The sequence below is a fragment of the Equus asinus genome, chromosome 22, assembly GCF_041296235.1.
Source record: "Equus asinus isolate D_3611 breed Donkey chromosome 22, EquAss-T2T_v2, whole genome shotgun sequence".
In the NCBI taxonomy this organism is placed as follows: domain Eukaryota; kingdom Metazoa; phylum Chordata; class Mammalia; order Perissodactyla; family Equidae; genus Equus; species Equus asinus.
The window spans coordinates 13,671,345-13,688,802 of NC_091811.1; the positions used below are offsets into that span (position 1 = coordinate 13,671,345).

Sequence of the window (17,458 nt, forward strand, 5' to 3'; positions counted from 1 at the left end):
TTCAAATCAGAAAAGTAGATTAAATATTACAATGACGACTGGCTGACCACATATAAGAACGTAAAGCGGAATCATCACAGCAATATATAAATTCTATAGAATAGTATTTAAGTGTAAAAGAAAAAAGAACTTTAAAAAGTACCAGAATAAAGCATGTATGAACTACTGAATAACCCTGGCACGCGTAAGTACTTTCTGAGCATGACCAAAAATTGAGAGGACACAAAGGACTACTAAATTTGAGAATACGAAAACAAATACCATAAATGAAGGAAAAAAGATGACAAATAAGAAAACATATTTGTAAAACATGAGGAAAGAGGCCAATCTACTAACAGGGAAAGAATTCCTATAAATCAATAAGGAAAAAATAAACCATCTAATAGAAAAAATGTAGAAAAAACATGAATATGTAACTTCCAAAACAAGGAAACCCTGTGAAAAGATGTTCAATATGCACTCAAATTTAAACAAACACTAAGCAAGAAAAGAGATATTTTTAAATTACCTACTAGGTCAGTGGAAATTTAAAAAGGTTTGGTAATAAATGTTTGATGAAGCTGTGCAGAAAGACATTCTTAATATAAACAAATACAATGTTTTTGGAGAATAATTTGGCATGCATCAATTTTTTAGATGCATACAATCTCAAATCATGAATGAGATGCATTATATCGTAGTTTGTTATACACCATTATAACAAAAATATAAGTAAGAAAAAAACCTATCAACTTCCACTTATAAAGCTTCGTCAAACATATTCATTGTCATTTCTTAGTGTTTTTTTTTAATTGAGGTATAACCGACATATAACATTACATTAGTTTCAGGCGTATAACATAATGACTTGGTATTTGTATATATTGTGAAATGATCACCACAATAAGTCTAGTTAACATCTGTCACCATACATAGTTACAAAAATTTTTTTCTTGTGATGAGAACTTTTAAGATCTCTCTCAGCAACTTCCAAATATGCAAATACAGTATTATTAACTAAAGTCACCATGCTGTACATTACATCCCTCTGACATTTATTTCATAACTGGAAGTTCGCATCCTTTGACTTCTTTCTTAGCGCTTTAAAAGAACTATTTATTTAGATTTTAAAAGAGTTTAATACATTTATATTTCAAATATACTAGTGGTTCTACATTATATATAAAAATCGGACAAAGTTTCAGAGGCCAAACTTTTACAATGACCGTACAACTCTCTCCCCTAAAGAAGATTTCAGAATTACTTTTCCTATTGAAAAATAACTGCTGGCACACTGGAAGTCAATAGCAAAGTTATAGCAACAATCTACAGTGGGAATAATCTAGCGCTTAACAGCACACCAAAACATTGATGTATACTGTCCAAGAAAAAAAAATACTCAAGTTATATTTGTTTTGCAAAGTTAAAATGTTTCAAAGTCCCCAATTAAAGGCAACATAGGGGCAGTTCCTCACAAGCTAAACATAGTCTAATCATATATCCAGCCACCACACTCCTAGGTATTTACCCAAATGAGTTGAAAACTTATGTCCACACAAAAAACCTGTGCATGAATATTTATAGCAGCTTTATTCATAACTGATAAAAAATGGAGGCAGCCAAGATGTTATTCTACAGGTAATTACATAAACAAACTGTGGTACATCCAGACAATGGAATATTATTCAGCAATAAAAAGTGAGCTATCAAGACATGAAATGAAATGGAGAAATTTTAAATGCATACAGTAAGTGAAAGAAGCAAGTCTGAAAATACTGTATGAGTCCAACTACATGACATTCTGGAAAAGGCAAACCTACAGTCAGTAAAAAGATCAGAGGTAGCCAGGAACTGGGAGAGAAATGAATAAGTGGAACACAGGAGATTTTTAGGGCAGCGAAACTATTCTGTACGATACTATAATGGTAGATCTACGTCATTATATACTTGGCAAAACCCATAGAACTGTACAATACAAAGAGTGAAACCTAAACTATGGACTTTTAGTTAATAATAATGCATCAATATTGGTTCATCAATTTTAACAAATGTACCACATCAATGCAAATGTTAATAATTGGGGAAACCATAGGCAGGGAGGAGGGAATATATGGGAACTGTTTGTACTTTCTGTTCTATTTCTCTGTAAACCTAAAACTGCTGTAAAAAAAAAAATCTATTAATTTAACAACAACAACAAAAACAATATGGGAGGATCTCGAAGGCACATGGAAGGGAAGAGCCCAGGGGAGGGCACTTGGCTGGGGGTTATGGTCAAGATGAGACAAAACTGGGTGACAAGGAAGATCCAGGAGGGTAAGCCCAGCATCCAGATGCGCTAGCTTGGCCAGGAAGGGACTTCTGCAAATGTGCCCCTCTTGGTGAACTCAGTGATCCATTTGTTTTGTCTTCTCCAAGGTTACACATTCTTCAAGTCTTGGTAACTGGAATGTTTCTCTCTTCAGATTCAAAAACCATCAGTGAAAAAGGAACCAAAATAAATACTTCATTATGTGTCAAGGTTAACCTGGGAAAACTAGGAGCTGTCGATTGGGCTGTTTCTCTGAATCAGCTGGTACTGTAGCTTTAAAAGCTCCCAGGAGGCAACCTGAAATGCAGAATCTTCTCAGAATAGGATGGGGGTAATTCTGAATATATTGTCAAACAATAAGAGTCTCAAGCTTTGGAAAGAGTCAAAATAGCGGAAGCAAGAAATTTCACAGCTTTGTCCACATTGGTGTGATAACCTGACAATTATCTAACAGATTCAGCATGTGTCCACCAGAGTTCCAGAATAATGAGAAATCTTGGGATTCACCTGATTTAAGAAAAATTTTTAATTTTGGCTGAGAAGTCACCTCAATGTTCTTTACACAATCAAGTCCTGGGGTCTTTTCACCGTGCCTGTTCATGTGATGTACAACTCCCACCAGTGTGAAATGGAAGGATAACCTTGTTCTGTGAGGAAGACAACTGTGAAAGAAGGACCTATGAGTGTGGAAGAGAGAGCCACATAGAATGTCCCCATCAAACCAGCCACTGCAAGGCCTTTTCCTGGAGGCCTCTAACAGATCCTGTATGCTAACGAAACCCCATGAGCTTGGGATTTGGGACCCTCCAGGAGCTCAAAATCTCCCTTGCTCTGTCCTTTCCATCATCATACTGACCATGGTCCTCTCCCACGCCTTTGTGCTTACCACCATCTTCCTTACCAGGAAGCTCCACACTCCAGCCATTTCACTGACTTCCTGGCCATGACCAATCTCTCGGTTTTCATCTTGATCACATTCGTCAGCATCACACATACCATCAACCACACCTGGAACTTTCGCCAAATCCTATGTGACATCTGGCTGTCTTCTGGCATCACGTGCTGCATGGCCTCCAACCTGTACCTCTGTCTCATTGCTCTGAATAGGTACTGGGCCATCACTAATGCCCTGTAGCACAATAAACGCCAGATATGCCACCTCCATGGTCATCATCGTCTGGGGCGTCTTCATCTGCATCTTCATCCTGTCGCTCTTCTCTCAGATCTCCTACACTATCCACTCCACATGTGGTGCTTTCTACATCCTGTCCATGTTGCACATCATCTTCTTTTTTTAAAATTTTTATTTTTATTTTTTTATTGCAGTAACATTGGTTTATAACATTATATAAATTTCAGGTACACAATGTAATATATTTCTAATTCTGTGTAGATTACACCATGTTCACCACCCAAGGACTAATTACAATCCATCACCACAATGCATGTGTCCAAGTTTGTCATGGTTTTTATTTTCTACCTATGAGTGAGATCATCCGGTATTTGACTTTCTCCCTGTGACTTACTTTGCTTAGCATAATACCCTCAAGATCCATCCATGTTGTCAAAGATGGCTGGATTTCATCATTTCTTATGGCTGAGTAGTATTCTATTGTGTATATATACCACATCTTCATCCATTCATCCCTTCATGGGCACCACAGTTGCTTCCAAGTCTCAGCTATTGTGAAGAATGTTGTGATAAACATAGGGGTGCATGTATCTTTATGCATTTGTGTTTTCAAGTTCTTTGGATAAATACCCAGCAGTGGAATAGCCAGATCATATGGTAGATCTATTCTTAATTTTCTAAGGAAACTACATACTGTTTTCCACATTGGCTGCACCAGTTTGCACTCCCACCAGCAGTGTATGAGGACTCCCTTCTCTGCACATCCTCTCCAACACTTACTGTTTCCTGTCTTGTTACTTATAGCCATTCTGACGGGAGTGAGGTGACATCTCACTGTAGATTTGATTTGCATTTCCCTGATGGCTAATGATGTTGAACATCTTTTCATGTGCCTGTTGGCCATCCTTATATCTTCTTTGGAGAAATCTCTGTTCAGATCTTTTGCCCATTTTCTAATTGGGTTGCTAGTTTTTTGTTGTTGAGCTGTATGAGTTCTTTGTATATTTTAGATATTAACCCCTTATGTGATACGTGGCTTGCAAATATCTTCTCCCAATTGTTAGGTTGTCTCTTTGCTTTGTTGATGGTTTCCTTTTGCTGTGCAGAAGCTTTTTAGTTTGATGTAGTCCCATTTGTTTATTTTTTATATTGTTTCCCTCGCCCAGACAGACATGGTATTTGAAAAACTGCTGCTAAAACCGATGCCACAGACCACAATGCCTATGTTTTCTTCTAGAAGTTTCATGGTTTCAGATCTTACATTCAAGTCTCTAATCCATTTTGAGTTTATTTTTGCACATGGTGTAAGATAATGGTCTACTTTCATTCTTTTGCATGTGGCTGTCCAGTTTTCCAAACACTGTTTATTGAAGAGACTTTCCTTTCTCCATTGTATGTTCTTGGCTCCCTCATTGAAAATTAGTTGTCCATATATGTGTAGGTTTACTTCTGGGCTCTCGATTCTGTTCCATTGATGTGTGTCTGTTTTTCTGCCAGTACTATGTGGTTTTGGTTACTATAGCTTTGTAGTATATTTTGAAATCAGGGATTGTGATGCTTCCAGCTTTGTTCTTTTTTCTCAAGATTCCTTTGGCTATTCGGGGTCTTTTGTCGTTCCACATAAATTTTAGGATTCTTTTGTGAAAAGTGTTGGAAGTTTGATAGGGATTGCATTGATTCTACAGATTGCTTTAGGAAGTATGGACATCTTAACTATATTAATTCTTTCAATACAAGAGCATGGAATATCTTTCCATTTCTTTGTGTCTTCTTCATTTCTTTCAACAACGTTTTATACTTTTCGGTGTACAGATATTTCACCTCTTTGGTTAAGTTTACTCCTAGGTATTTTATTCCTTTTCTTGCAATTGTAAATGGAATTGTATTCTTAATTTCTCTTTCTGCAACTTCATTGTTACTGTACAGAAACGCAGATGATTTTTGTATGTTGATTTTGTATCCTGCAACTTGACTTATTCATTTATTATTTCTAAAAGTTTTTTAGTGGATTCTCTAGGGTTTTCTATATAAAAAATCATGTCATCTGCAAATACTGACAGTTTTACTACTTCCTTTCCAATTTAGATCTCTTTTTTTTGAGGAAGATTAGCCTTGAGCTAACATCCACCACCAATCCTCCTCTTTTTGCTGAGGAAGATTGGCCCTGAGCTAACATCTGTGCCCACCTTCCTCTATTTGTTTTTTTCCTTCTACCCAAAGCCCCCCAGGCACACAGTTGTGTATTTCCTAGTTATGGCCTGATGAGTAGCGCTAGGTCCATGCCCAGGATCCAAACCGGCAAAACCGTGGGCCGCCAAGCACACCACACAAACCCAACCACTCAGGCACGGAGCCAGCCCCTTGGATCCCTTTTATTTCTTTTTATTCGTTGGTTGCTCTGGCTAGGACTTCGAATACTATGTTAAATAGGAGTGGTAAAAGTGGGCCTCTTTGTCTGGTTCCTGTTCTTAGAGGGATAGCTTTCAGTTTTTCTCTACTGAGAATGATATTTCCTCTGGATTTGTGATATATAGCCTTTATTATGTTGAGGTATTTTCCTTCTATACCACTTTATTTACAGTTTTTATCATAACAAGATGCTGTATCTTGTCAAATGCCTTCTCTGCGTCTATTGAGATGATCATGTAGTTTTTCATCTTCATTTTGTTAATGCCATGTATCACGTTGCTTGGTTTGTGGATGTTGAACCATCCCTGCATCCCTGGAATGAAACCCACTTGATCATGGTGTATGACTTTTTTAATGTATTGTTGTATTCGATTTGCTAGTATTTTGTTGAGAATTTTTGCATCGATGTTCATCAGCGATATTGGCAAGTAATTTCTTTTTTTGTGTTGCTCTTGTCTGGTTTTGGTATCAGGATAACGTTGGCTTTGTAGAATGAGTTAGGAAGCTTCCTCTCTTCAATTTTTTGGAAGAGTTTGAGAAGAATAAGTATTACGCCTTCTTTGAATGTTTGCTAGGATTCAACAGGGAAGCCATCTGGTCCTGGACTTTTACTTTTGGTAGATTTTTGATTGTTTCAATCTCCTTACTGGTGATTGGTCTATTCAGATCAAGCTTGCTAGTAGTATCCTGGAGCAAGAGGAGGTTTGTCGCTCAGGAAATAAAAGTCATAATAAAAATAATTATAGCTCTTTTAAGAACTTTAAAGTATCTCTAAACTCTCTGTGTACATTTCGCCTAATTTTATGTGGATCTAAAATTAAAGCTACTTGTATTTTATCAGCAAACAACAGTGCAGGAAATACACCACAAATATTGATTCTGGTCATGTTAGTACAGTAACTTCTAGAACAAAATAAGTAGACGGAAGATAAAGGCTCTAAGCACTAAAAATGAGAGGTATAGAGATAATTATCTTGAAAGAAGCAGTACTAATCTAAACCAGTTTTGACAGTAGGTGAGTTATCTGTTTGATTTCAGACAAATTAAAGTCTGTAACATGACAAACTAGTGAGGCAGTGTAGTATACTAGAAAGAACATAATTACTGGCCTTCCACCATCTCTTGCAAAAGATAAACAGCTAAACATGAACTATTTGTATGATGTTCTGTAGCGTCAAAAAGCTTTAACACATACTACCATCTAACCCTCCAAACAGGGAGGTGGTTGCAATGGAAAAAGCTACACTCTGGCATAAGATGAACGTTGTGTCAAAATCTGAAGCTACCTCTTTTTAGCTAAACGAATTTGTACAAATGAAACACTCCTATCATATAATATGTCTGGAGTTTGTTTGTTTCAGGTTTGTTTTGGTTTTGGGGGGTACAAAGAGAGAAGAATGGGAGATAGGATACCAAGGTATGAAAGTCTTTTATTAGTAGGTACTGAAATAATTTAACAGGTCAGGACTAACATTTTTTTATTTATTTTAAGAAATGGGAGAAAATACTTCAGAGTGTATTTCATAAAATTAGAGTAAGCACATGTTGTGAAAGTTTTGTTTTAGCTATATCCTCTAAAGATCTATACGATATATAGATAGAGATGAACGTGTCCACTGTGACACATGTAAAATATATTTCTTATTATGTCTCATGGCCTAAAGCTTTTGCCACTTTAGCCACTGATTTAGCCAATCATGATCTAAAAGCCACTGCCAAAGGGTTGTAAGGATTGAACAAGGTTATAAAGTGACTAGCATTATGTGCTTCTGTTCTATTTTTACAAACTATGATTATCTCTGGATAATAAGGTGCTAATTCAAACTTCAAACCTCCAGTCACAGTTATTAAAAACTTTTAAAAGAAATGTTTACCTAGTTAGGAGAGTGATGTCATCATCATGGCCGAGTGACTTCTCCCGGCAATCTCTCGCCTCCACCATACAACAAAAAAGACAGTCATACTCCAACAGAGGACATTCACACAACACAGAAGACACATGAGAGACCCACACAGTCACATGTCAGAAGGTGTGGAGGCTGGAGGTCCCCTGTGAGGAGGTGGAACAGGATGAGAGAAAACTTCTCCAAAAGACTGCGATCTAGGACCATGCACAGCCTCTGAGAGGGAAGGAAGGTGGGAGGGGGCAGTTGTTCACAGGAACATCAAAGTTACCCAAGGGCCCTTGCACCCCAGGGGAAAGCCCCTACCGAAGGGAAAGCTAATGCAGGGGTGAGCTCATCAAGCCAACACCGCAGGAGAGCAGAGAGCGAGGACAGAGTGAGTGAGCCCTCAACAGCATACAGAACAAAGAAAGTGCCCACCCCGCCCCCCCAACCAGCACTGGCTCCAGCACCTGGGATCCCCACAGAAGACAGAGGGCTCAGAACAGCTGGCTCTCGACCCCCATCCACTGGTGATAGGTGGTAACTGAAACCAAATAATACCAGGATGCGAAACAACAAAGCCACGCCCTATAGCAGTATCAAAACTTATATTAACTCTCCAGACCAGAGAGAAAATGACAAGTACCCAGAAATTAGTCCCAAAGACACTGACGTATATAATCTAAATGACAGAGAATTTGAAACAGCTATTGCCAAAAAACTCAACAAGTTAAAAGAGAATGTAGAGAAACAATTCAATGAGTTCAGGAGTTACTTCACAAAAGAGACTGAAACTATAAAGAAGAATCAATCAGAAATATTACAGATGAAAGACACAATCAATGAGATAAAACAAAATACGGATTCCCTGAACAGTCGAGCAGACATCATAGAGGAGTGAATCAACATAATCAAGGACATATGTACTGAAACACCTCAGATAGAGGAGAGAGAAATAAGACTAAAAAGAAATGAAGAAAGTCTCTGAGAAATATCCAACCCAATCAGGAAATGCAACATAAGAATTATAGGTATTTCAGAGGGAGATGAGGAGGAGAATGGAGCAGAAAGCTTGTTCAAAGAAATTACAGCAGAGAACATCCCAAACCTAGAGAAGAGGATGGAAATCCATGTGGAATAGGCTACCAGATCTCCTAAATATGTCAATGTAAAAAGACCTACTGCAAGGCATATAGTAGTGAAACTGGCAAAAGTGAATGAAAAAGAAAAAATACTAAGGGCAGCAAGGCAGAAGAAAATACCTTAGAAAGGAACTCCTATCAGGCTTTCAGTGGATTTCTCTGCACAAACCTTACAGGCGAAGAGAGACTTGAATAACATATTCAAAACTTTGAAGGAAAAAAACTTTCCAAGAATACTCTATCCAGTGAAAATATCCTTCAGATATGATGGAGAAATAAAAACTGTCCCAGATAAACAAAAGCTAAGGGAGTTAATAGCCACAAGACCGCCCCTTACAAGAAATTCTTAAGAAGGCCTTCATACCTGGAAAAAAAAAGGGGATAGAAAAGGGTTACAAAGTACAGAGTAAAGAGATAAATAGGTAGACAAAATCAGAAAATATTAGCTATACATCAGAACAGATTAGCAAATATTCAAGTATAACATTAATGACAAAGGGAAGGAAAACACCAAAAACAAAGATAATCTTGTCATTTTAACCACAAACTCACAACACAAGATGGAATAAACTGTGAGAAAAACAACTTAGGAGGAGAGGAGGAAAGAGACTGAATCGGTTTAGTCAAAAGAAATAAGAGGCCATCAGAAAACAGACTGGGGTCTATTCACATATTCTGCTTCAGCAGCCCAGGGTTCGCTGTTCAGAGACCAGATGCAGAGCTATGCACTGCTTATCAAGCCATGCTGTGGCAGATGTGCCACATATAAAGTAGAGGAAGTTGGGCACAAATGTTAGTTCAGGGCCAGTCTTCCTCAGCAAAAAGAGGAGGAGTGGCAGCAGATGTTAGCTCAGGGCTAATCTTCCCCAAAACAAAAACCAAAACAAAACAAAAAGAAAACAGACTATCTTATCTATGAGATTTTGAATACAAACTTCATAGAAACCAATAAACAAAAAAGCAGAACAGAGACACAAATAATAAATAAGGAGAAAACAAAAAAATACAACATAAAAAACTACCTAACTCAATGGGTAGACCAAAACACACAGGACAAGAAACAAAAGAAATGGAGAACTGGAAAACAAGTGATAAAATGGCAGCATTAAACCCTCATATATCGATAATCACCCTCAATGTAAATAGACTGAATTCTCCTATAAAAAGACACAGAGTGGTGAGACAGATTAAAGAACAAGACCCAACAATACGCTGCCTCCAAGAAACACATCACAGCTCCAAGGACAAACACAGGCTCAGAGTGAAGGGATGGAAGACTATACTCCAAGCTAATGGCAAGCAAAAGAAAGCAGATGTTGCAATACTTATATCAGACACATGAGACTTCAAGATAAGACAGGTAAAGAGAGAGACACAGAGGGGCAGTATATAATGATCACAGAGACACTCCACGAACAAGACATACACTTACAAATATCTATGTACCCAACACAGGAGAACCAAACTACATAAAGGAACTGTTAACAAACCTAAAAGAAGATATTAAAAACAACACAATAATAGTAGGGACCTCAACACTCCACTCAAATCAATGGATAGATCATCCTGACAGAAAATCAACAAGGAAACAGTGGAAGTAAATGAAAAACTAGACCAGTTAGACTTAATAGACATATATATAGAACACTCCATCCAAAACCAGCAGAATACACATTCTTCTCAAGTGCACAGTGAACATTCTCAAGGATAGGCCATATGTTGGGAAACAAGGTAAGTCTCAATAAATTAGGGAAGATTGAAATAATAATAAGCATCTTCTCCGATCACAATGCTATGAAGCTACAAATTAATTACAAGAAAAAAGCTGAGAAAGGGATAAGGATGTGGAGACTAAACAACATGCTATTGAACAACCAATGGATCAGTGAACAAATTAAACGAGAAATCAAAAAATAGCCGAAGACAAATGAAAATGAAAACATACCATACCAAGTTATGTGGGATGCAGCAAAATCGGTCATAAGAGGGAAATTCATCACAATACAGGCTCACCTTAACAAACAAGAAAAATCCCAAATAAGCAATCTCAAACTACACCTAACTGAATTAGAAAAAGAAGAATAAACAAAGCCCAAAGACAGCAGAAGGAGAGAAATAATAAAAATGGGAGCAGAAATAAATGCAACTGAAACAAAAAAAGCAGCAGAAAGGATCAATGAAACAAAGAGCTGGTTCTGTGAGAAGATAAACAAAACTGACAAACCTCTAGCCAGACTTACAAAGAAAAAAAGAGAGAAAGCTCAAATAAAATTAGAAATGAAAGAGGAGAAATAACAACAGATACCACAGAAATCCAAAGGACTGCAAGAGAATACTATGAAAAGCTATATGCCAACAAAATGGACAATCTAGAAGAAATGGATAAATTCCTGGACTCTTACAACCTCCCACAGCTGAATCAAGAAGAAATAGATGGGGCTGGCCCCATGGCGCAGCGGTTAAGTTCACATGTTCTGCTTCTCGGCAGCCCAGGGTTCACCTGCTCGGATCCTGGGTGTGGACATGGCACCACTTGGCATGGTAGGCGTCCCATGTATAAAGTAGAGGAAGATGGGCATGGATGTTAGCTCAGGGCCAGTCTTCCTCAGCAAAAAGAGGAGGATTGGCAGTAGTTAGCTCAGGGCTAATCTTCCGCAAAAAAAATGAAAGAAAGAAGAAATAGAGAATATGGAAAGACGAATCACAAGAGATTAAAACAGTAATCAAAAGCATCCTAAAAACAAAAATCCCAGGACCAGAGGGCTTCCCTGGGGAATTCTACCAAACTTTCAGAGAGGATTTAATACTGATCCTTCTCAAGCTATTCTAAAAAATCATGGAACATGGAACACTTCCTAACACATTCTACCAGGCCAACATCACTCTCATACCAAAGCCTGACAAGAACAACACAAAAAAGGAAAAGTACAGGCCAATATCACTGATGAACATAGATGCAAAAATCCTCAACAAAATGTCGGCAACCCAAATACAGCAATCCATTAAAAAGATCAAACATCATGATCAACTGGGATTTGTACCAGGGACAGAGGGATGGTTCAACATCTGCAAATCAATCAATGTGATATACACCAATTAACAAAACGAGAAAGAAAAACTACATGATCATTTCAATAGATGCAAAGAAAGCATTTGACAAGATCCAATAGCCATTTATGATAAAACCTCTTAACAAAATGGGAATAGAAAGAAATTACCTCAACATAATGAAGGCCATACATGACAAACTCACAGCCAACATCATACTCAATGAGGAAAAACTGAACACCATCCCTCTGAGAACAGGAACAAGACAAGGATGCCGACTGTCAGCACTCTTATTCAACATAGTACTGAAGAATTTGGCCAGAGCAATTAGGCAAGAGAAACGAATAAAAGAAATCCAAACAGGGAGTGAAGAAGTGAAACTCTCACTGGTTGCAGATGACATGATCTTATATATAGAAAACCCTAAAGAATCCATTGGAAAACTATTAGAAATAATTAACAGCTACAATAAAGTTGCAGGGTACAAAATCAACTTACAAAAATCAGTTGCATTTCTATACTCTAACAACGAACTTACAGAAAGAGAAATCAAGAATACAATTCCATTTACAAACACAGCTAAAAGAATAAAGTATCTAGGAATAATTATAACCAAGGAGGTGAAAGATTTATACAATGAAAACCATAATACATTATTGAAAGAAATAGATGATGACATAGAGAGATGGGAAGAGATTACATGGACGTGGATTAGAAGACTAAACATAGCCAAAATGTCCATACTACCCAAAGCAATCTATAGATTCAATGCAATCCCAATCAGAATCCCAATGACATTCTTCACAGAACTAGAACAAAGAATCCTAAAATTCATATGGGGCAACCAAAGACTTCGAATTGCTAAAGCAATCCTGAAAAAAAAAGAACAAAGCTGGAGGCATCACAATCCCTGACTTGAAAATGTACTACAAACCTACAGTAATCAAAACAGCATGATACTGGTACAAAAACAGGCACACAGATCAATGGAACAGAACTGAAAGCCCAAAAATAAAACAGCACATCTACGGACAGCTAATCTTCGACAAAGGTGCCAAGAACATACAATGGAGAAAAGATAGTCTCTTCAATAAATGGTGTTGGGAAATCTGGACAACCACTTGCAAAAGAATGAAAGTAGACCGTTATCTCACACTATACAGAAAAATAAACTCAAAATGGATCAAAAACTTGAAGGTAAGTCCTGAAACCATAAAACTCCTGCAAGATAATATAGGCAGTACACTCTCTGACATCAAACTTAAAGGATCTTTTCGAATACCATGTCTTCTCAGACAAGGGAAACAAAAGAAAAAATAAAAGAAGTGACTAAAGGGCTTTTGTAAGGCAAAAGAAATTAGGATCAAAACAAAAAGACAAACTACCAATTGAGAGAAAATATTTGCAAATCATATATCCAACAAAGGGTTAATCTCCAGAACATATAAGGAACTCACACAACTGTACAACAAAAATAACAAACAGCCCAATCAAACAATGGGCAGAGGATATGAACAGACGTTTTTCCAAAGAACATACAGAGATGGCAAATAAGCACAGGAAAAGATGTTCGACATCACTAATCATCAGGGAAATGCAAATCAAAACCACACTAAGATATCACATAACACCTGTTAAAATAGCTATAATCACTAAGACTAAAAATAACAAATGATGGAGAGGGTGTGGAGAAAAGGGAACCCTCATACACTGCCAGTAGGAATGCAAACTGGTGCAGCCACTATGGAAAACAGGATGGAGATTTCTCAAAAAATCAAAAATAGAAATAACATATGACCCAGCTATCCCACTACTGTGTATCTACCCAAACAACTTGAAATCAAGAATCCAAGTAACATATGCACCCTTATGTTCATTGCAGCGCTATTCATATTGGCCAAGACATGGAAACAACCCAAATGCCCAATGACCGATGATTGGATAAAGAAGATGTGGTATATATATTCACAATGGAATACTACTCAGCCAATATAATTGTTACTTGGCAAAATCCGCCAACATTACAAACCCATATCCTTTCACGCAGCAATTCTACTTCAAGGAATTTACGTAGAAATACACTTCACATATGAATAAACTAAATACGTATACCATTTTTTTACTCCAACATCATTTTATGTAAAAGCAGAAATTTTAAGCAAACTAAATGTCCATTGGTAGAAACCCTGTTAAATAAATTGTAGTACATCCATACAAAGCTGTTGGTACCAACAATGATGAAGCTATTGGAAGGAGTTTCAAAATACATTTACGAAAAAAAAGAAGAGGAACAGGCAAAAAGGAATGGTAAGGCCTGTGTTGAAAGAAACATTTTTGCTTTATAGGGATTATGCATAAAATGTTTCTGGAAGAATACAAAAACAAGTAAACAGAAAAAAGAGAATACATATTTGTTTGCATATATGTAGACTGTTTCTGGAAGAATATATAAGAAACATGTAAGGGGAAGTGAGCAGTTGAGGAGAAAGGGTGAGAAGGATATATACGTGTGTATTTATGTATACGTGCACACACACACACACATATATATGTTATATATGTATGTATGTATAAAAATTTAAAACAATAAATTAGAATCCACTAACAAGATATAGTCAACTGACATTCAGAGCAATCAAATTTTTATGTTTTTATGTTTACTTATAGAAAGCAAGTGAAAACCAAACTAATATTATATAGAAAAAATATAGGACATCGTCCTCTGTACATAAGAGAAAAGCTGAATTTGAGGTTTAGTAAAGAGAGTTTTATTTCTTGGCTATTGTTAGAGGTTAAAAATAAATTGGGACTCTAATCTGTCACCTCAATGGAGATGAACAATAAATACTACTGTCCACTACATATAATTTAAATTATCTCTAGCACCTCTTAATATTAAGCTCAAAAAAAAAGGGAAAATTATTAGTACTTTTCTTATCTATTCCAGAGTTAGCCTCTTTCCAATAATGCCTAAGGTAAAAAAGGAAAAACTGCTTCCTTTCCTTGACACATAAACATTATATGTTAATTACAACAGCATGCTTTTCTATTCAAAATTGTAGTCTTATTAATCACGTAGATAGAGTTGCAACCATCCCAAGTCCATGTATTACAGTTCCAATACAAGAGAGATCAGAAGAGACAGAAGAATGCCACTCTGGCAATTTACAAAGCACTTTTCAGAAAGACTAGTACGGAAACTACTACTGAAGATACTAATAGCGTTTACTTTAAAATTTTAAAAACTGTTTTAACAATCTACCTATTGCGACAACAGTTTCAAATATTAACCACAAAAATATAAACAGAGGAATGAAAAATAAACCTTGACAGCATTTAGGCATAAGTTAGTGGTAGGAATGAGGATGTATGTCAGATGTCAGACACTGCACTCAGAACTCCTGCACCTTACCTTCTTCTGTAGAACATTAACCTTCCGCTCCTTCACATCCAGCATGTCCTTGAGGTCATGTATTTCTCCAGCTTGTGTCCCCTTCTCCTCAGCCATATCCTGAATTTGTTTTGTCTTCTTATTCAGCATGGTTTCCTTCTCTTCCAGACGCAATCGGAGAGCATCCACCTAGGAACGTAAGATTTTTATGATTAATTGAAAAGAAAGGAATGTAATTCCTTTCAAATAGATGTGTATAGTTGCCCAAATGATACTTATAAACTTTCATTTGAATCAAATACATTACCACTCTAAATATAATTATTACTATTTAGAAATCAAACCCTAAAACTTTGCGAGCATGTTTATAATAAAAATAAAATTTACATCAGTTAAGTTTATTATATCAGGATAAACAGAACTGAAACAAGGGGACAAAATGGAGAACTGTTATAAAGAGGATAAGTTTTGCTACTTCTATAAAAGTCCTTTAATCTACAACCATGTTTCTCAAATTTTCTGCGCATTAGAACCACTAAGCGGGTTGAAACAGATTGCCAGCCCCAGCCAACAGAGTTTCTGACTCAGCAGGGTTGGGGCTCAATGCTATGCTGCTTTAGAAAATGTAAAATTGGGAAGAAAACCATAAGCATCACCAAGCATGACACTTGCTGTATCAGATAATGCAATCTAGCTGTAGGACGTGATGAGTTTAGGGGAGACAATCCCATAATTCACTTAGATATCTGTACAAGGCAAGGCAAAGGTGTACTTTCAGACCCCAACACAAGTCAGCTAAAGTCTGGTGTACTGTTACCTTTATTTCTGAAGTTTAACAGCTTTTGTTAGATATAATCTTAAATAAAAATCTAATCATACCACTTATTTGTAAAATCCATTCATAGGAAATTTCATTAAGCATACTCACACACCAAATTTTTTTTGGTTTTTTGCTTTCCCACTAAGGATTTATAATTCAGCAAATAGTTATACATTTAATTAGAGCAAAACAAGGCAGTGGATTTCTTTCATCTTAAGACAGTGCTTATTCAACAGCAATATAATGTGAGTCATACATGCATGCCACATATAAAATTTTAAATTTTCTACTAGCCACATTAAAAAGTAAAAAAGACCCACCAATTGGGAGAAAATATTTACAAAGCATATATCTGACAAGAGGTTAATCACCAGAATATATAAGAACTCTCACAACTCAGCAACAAAAAAACAAACAACCTGATCAAAAAATGGGCAGAGGATATGAAGAGACATTTCCCCAAAGAAGATATGCAGATGGCCAATAGGCACATGAAAAGATGTTCAACATCACTAATCATCAGGGAAATGCAAATTAAAACGTCACTAAGATATCACCTTACACCCATTAGAATGGTTATAATCACCAAGAAAAAAAGAACAAATGTTGGAGAGGTTGTGGAGAAAAGGGAACCCTCATACACTGCTGGTGGTAATGCAAACTGGTGCAGCCACTGTGGAAAACAGTATGGAGATTCCTCAAAAAATTAAAAATAAAAATACCATATGACCCAGCCATCCCACTACTGGGTATCTATCCAAAGAACTTGAAATCAACAATTCAAAGAAACTTATGCACCCCTGTGTTCATTGCAGCATTATTCAGAATAACCAAGACGTGGAAGCAACTCAAGTCCCCATCAACTGATGACTGGATAAAGATGATGTGGTGTATATATATACAATGGAATACTACTCAGCCGTAAAAAAGACAAAATTGTCCCATTCACAACAACATGGATGGACCTGGAGGGTATTATGTTAAGCAAAATAAGCCAGACAGACAAAGACAAACACTGTATGGTTTTACTCATATATGGAAGATAAACAAACAGATGGACAAAGAAAACTGTTTAGTGGTTACGAGGGGAAAGGGGGGTGGCGGGTAAGCACAAAGGGTGAAGGGGCACACCTATATGATGACTGACAAATAATAACATACAACTGAAATTTCACAATGTTGTAAACTATCATAACCTCAATTTAAAAAAGAGGTAAAAAAGAAACAGGTAAAATTAATTTTAATAATAAGTCATTTACTCTAACATATCTACAATATTGTCATTTCAAACGTGTAATCCATATTAAAAAAACTGTTAGGTCATTTTACATTCTTTGTTT

At 36.6% G+C, this 17,458-nt stretch overlaps 1 protein-coding gene and 1 pseudogene across 16 annotated transcripts in view; one reads left to right on the forward strand and one right to left on the reverse strand.

The window, feature by feature from the left end:
* ERC1 (ELKS/RAB6-interacting/CAST family member 1) overlaps nt 1-17,458 on the reverse strand; it is a 526,143-nt gene that overhangs the window by 360,402 nt on the left and 148,283 nt on the right. For all 16 annotated transcript variants that reach the window (XR_011497049.1, XR_011497048.1, XM_070494769.1 and 13 more), the window contains one exon: nt 15,320-15,487. Coding sequence is in view for 14 of the 16 variants with exons in the window: in XM_070494769.1 (XP_070350870.1) it covers nt 15,320-15,487 (168 nt within the window). In the remaining 2 variants the exon portion in view is untranslated. The remainder of the gene's footprint in view (nt 1-15,319; nt 15,488-17,458) is intronic.
* Nucleotides 443-9,754, forward strand: LOC139041619 (5-hydroxytryptamine receptor 1D-like; annotated as a pseudogene).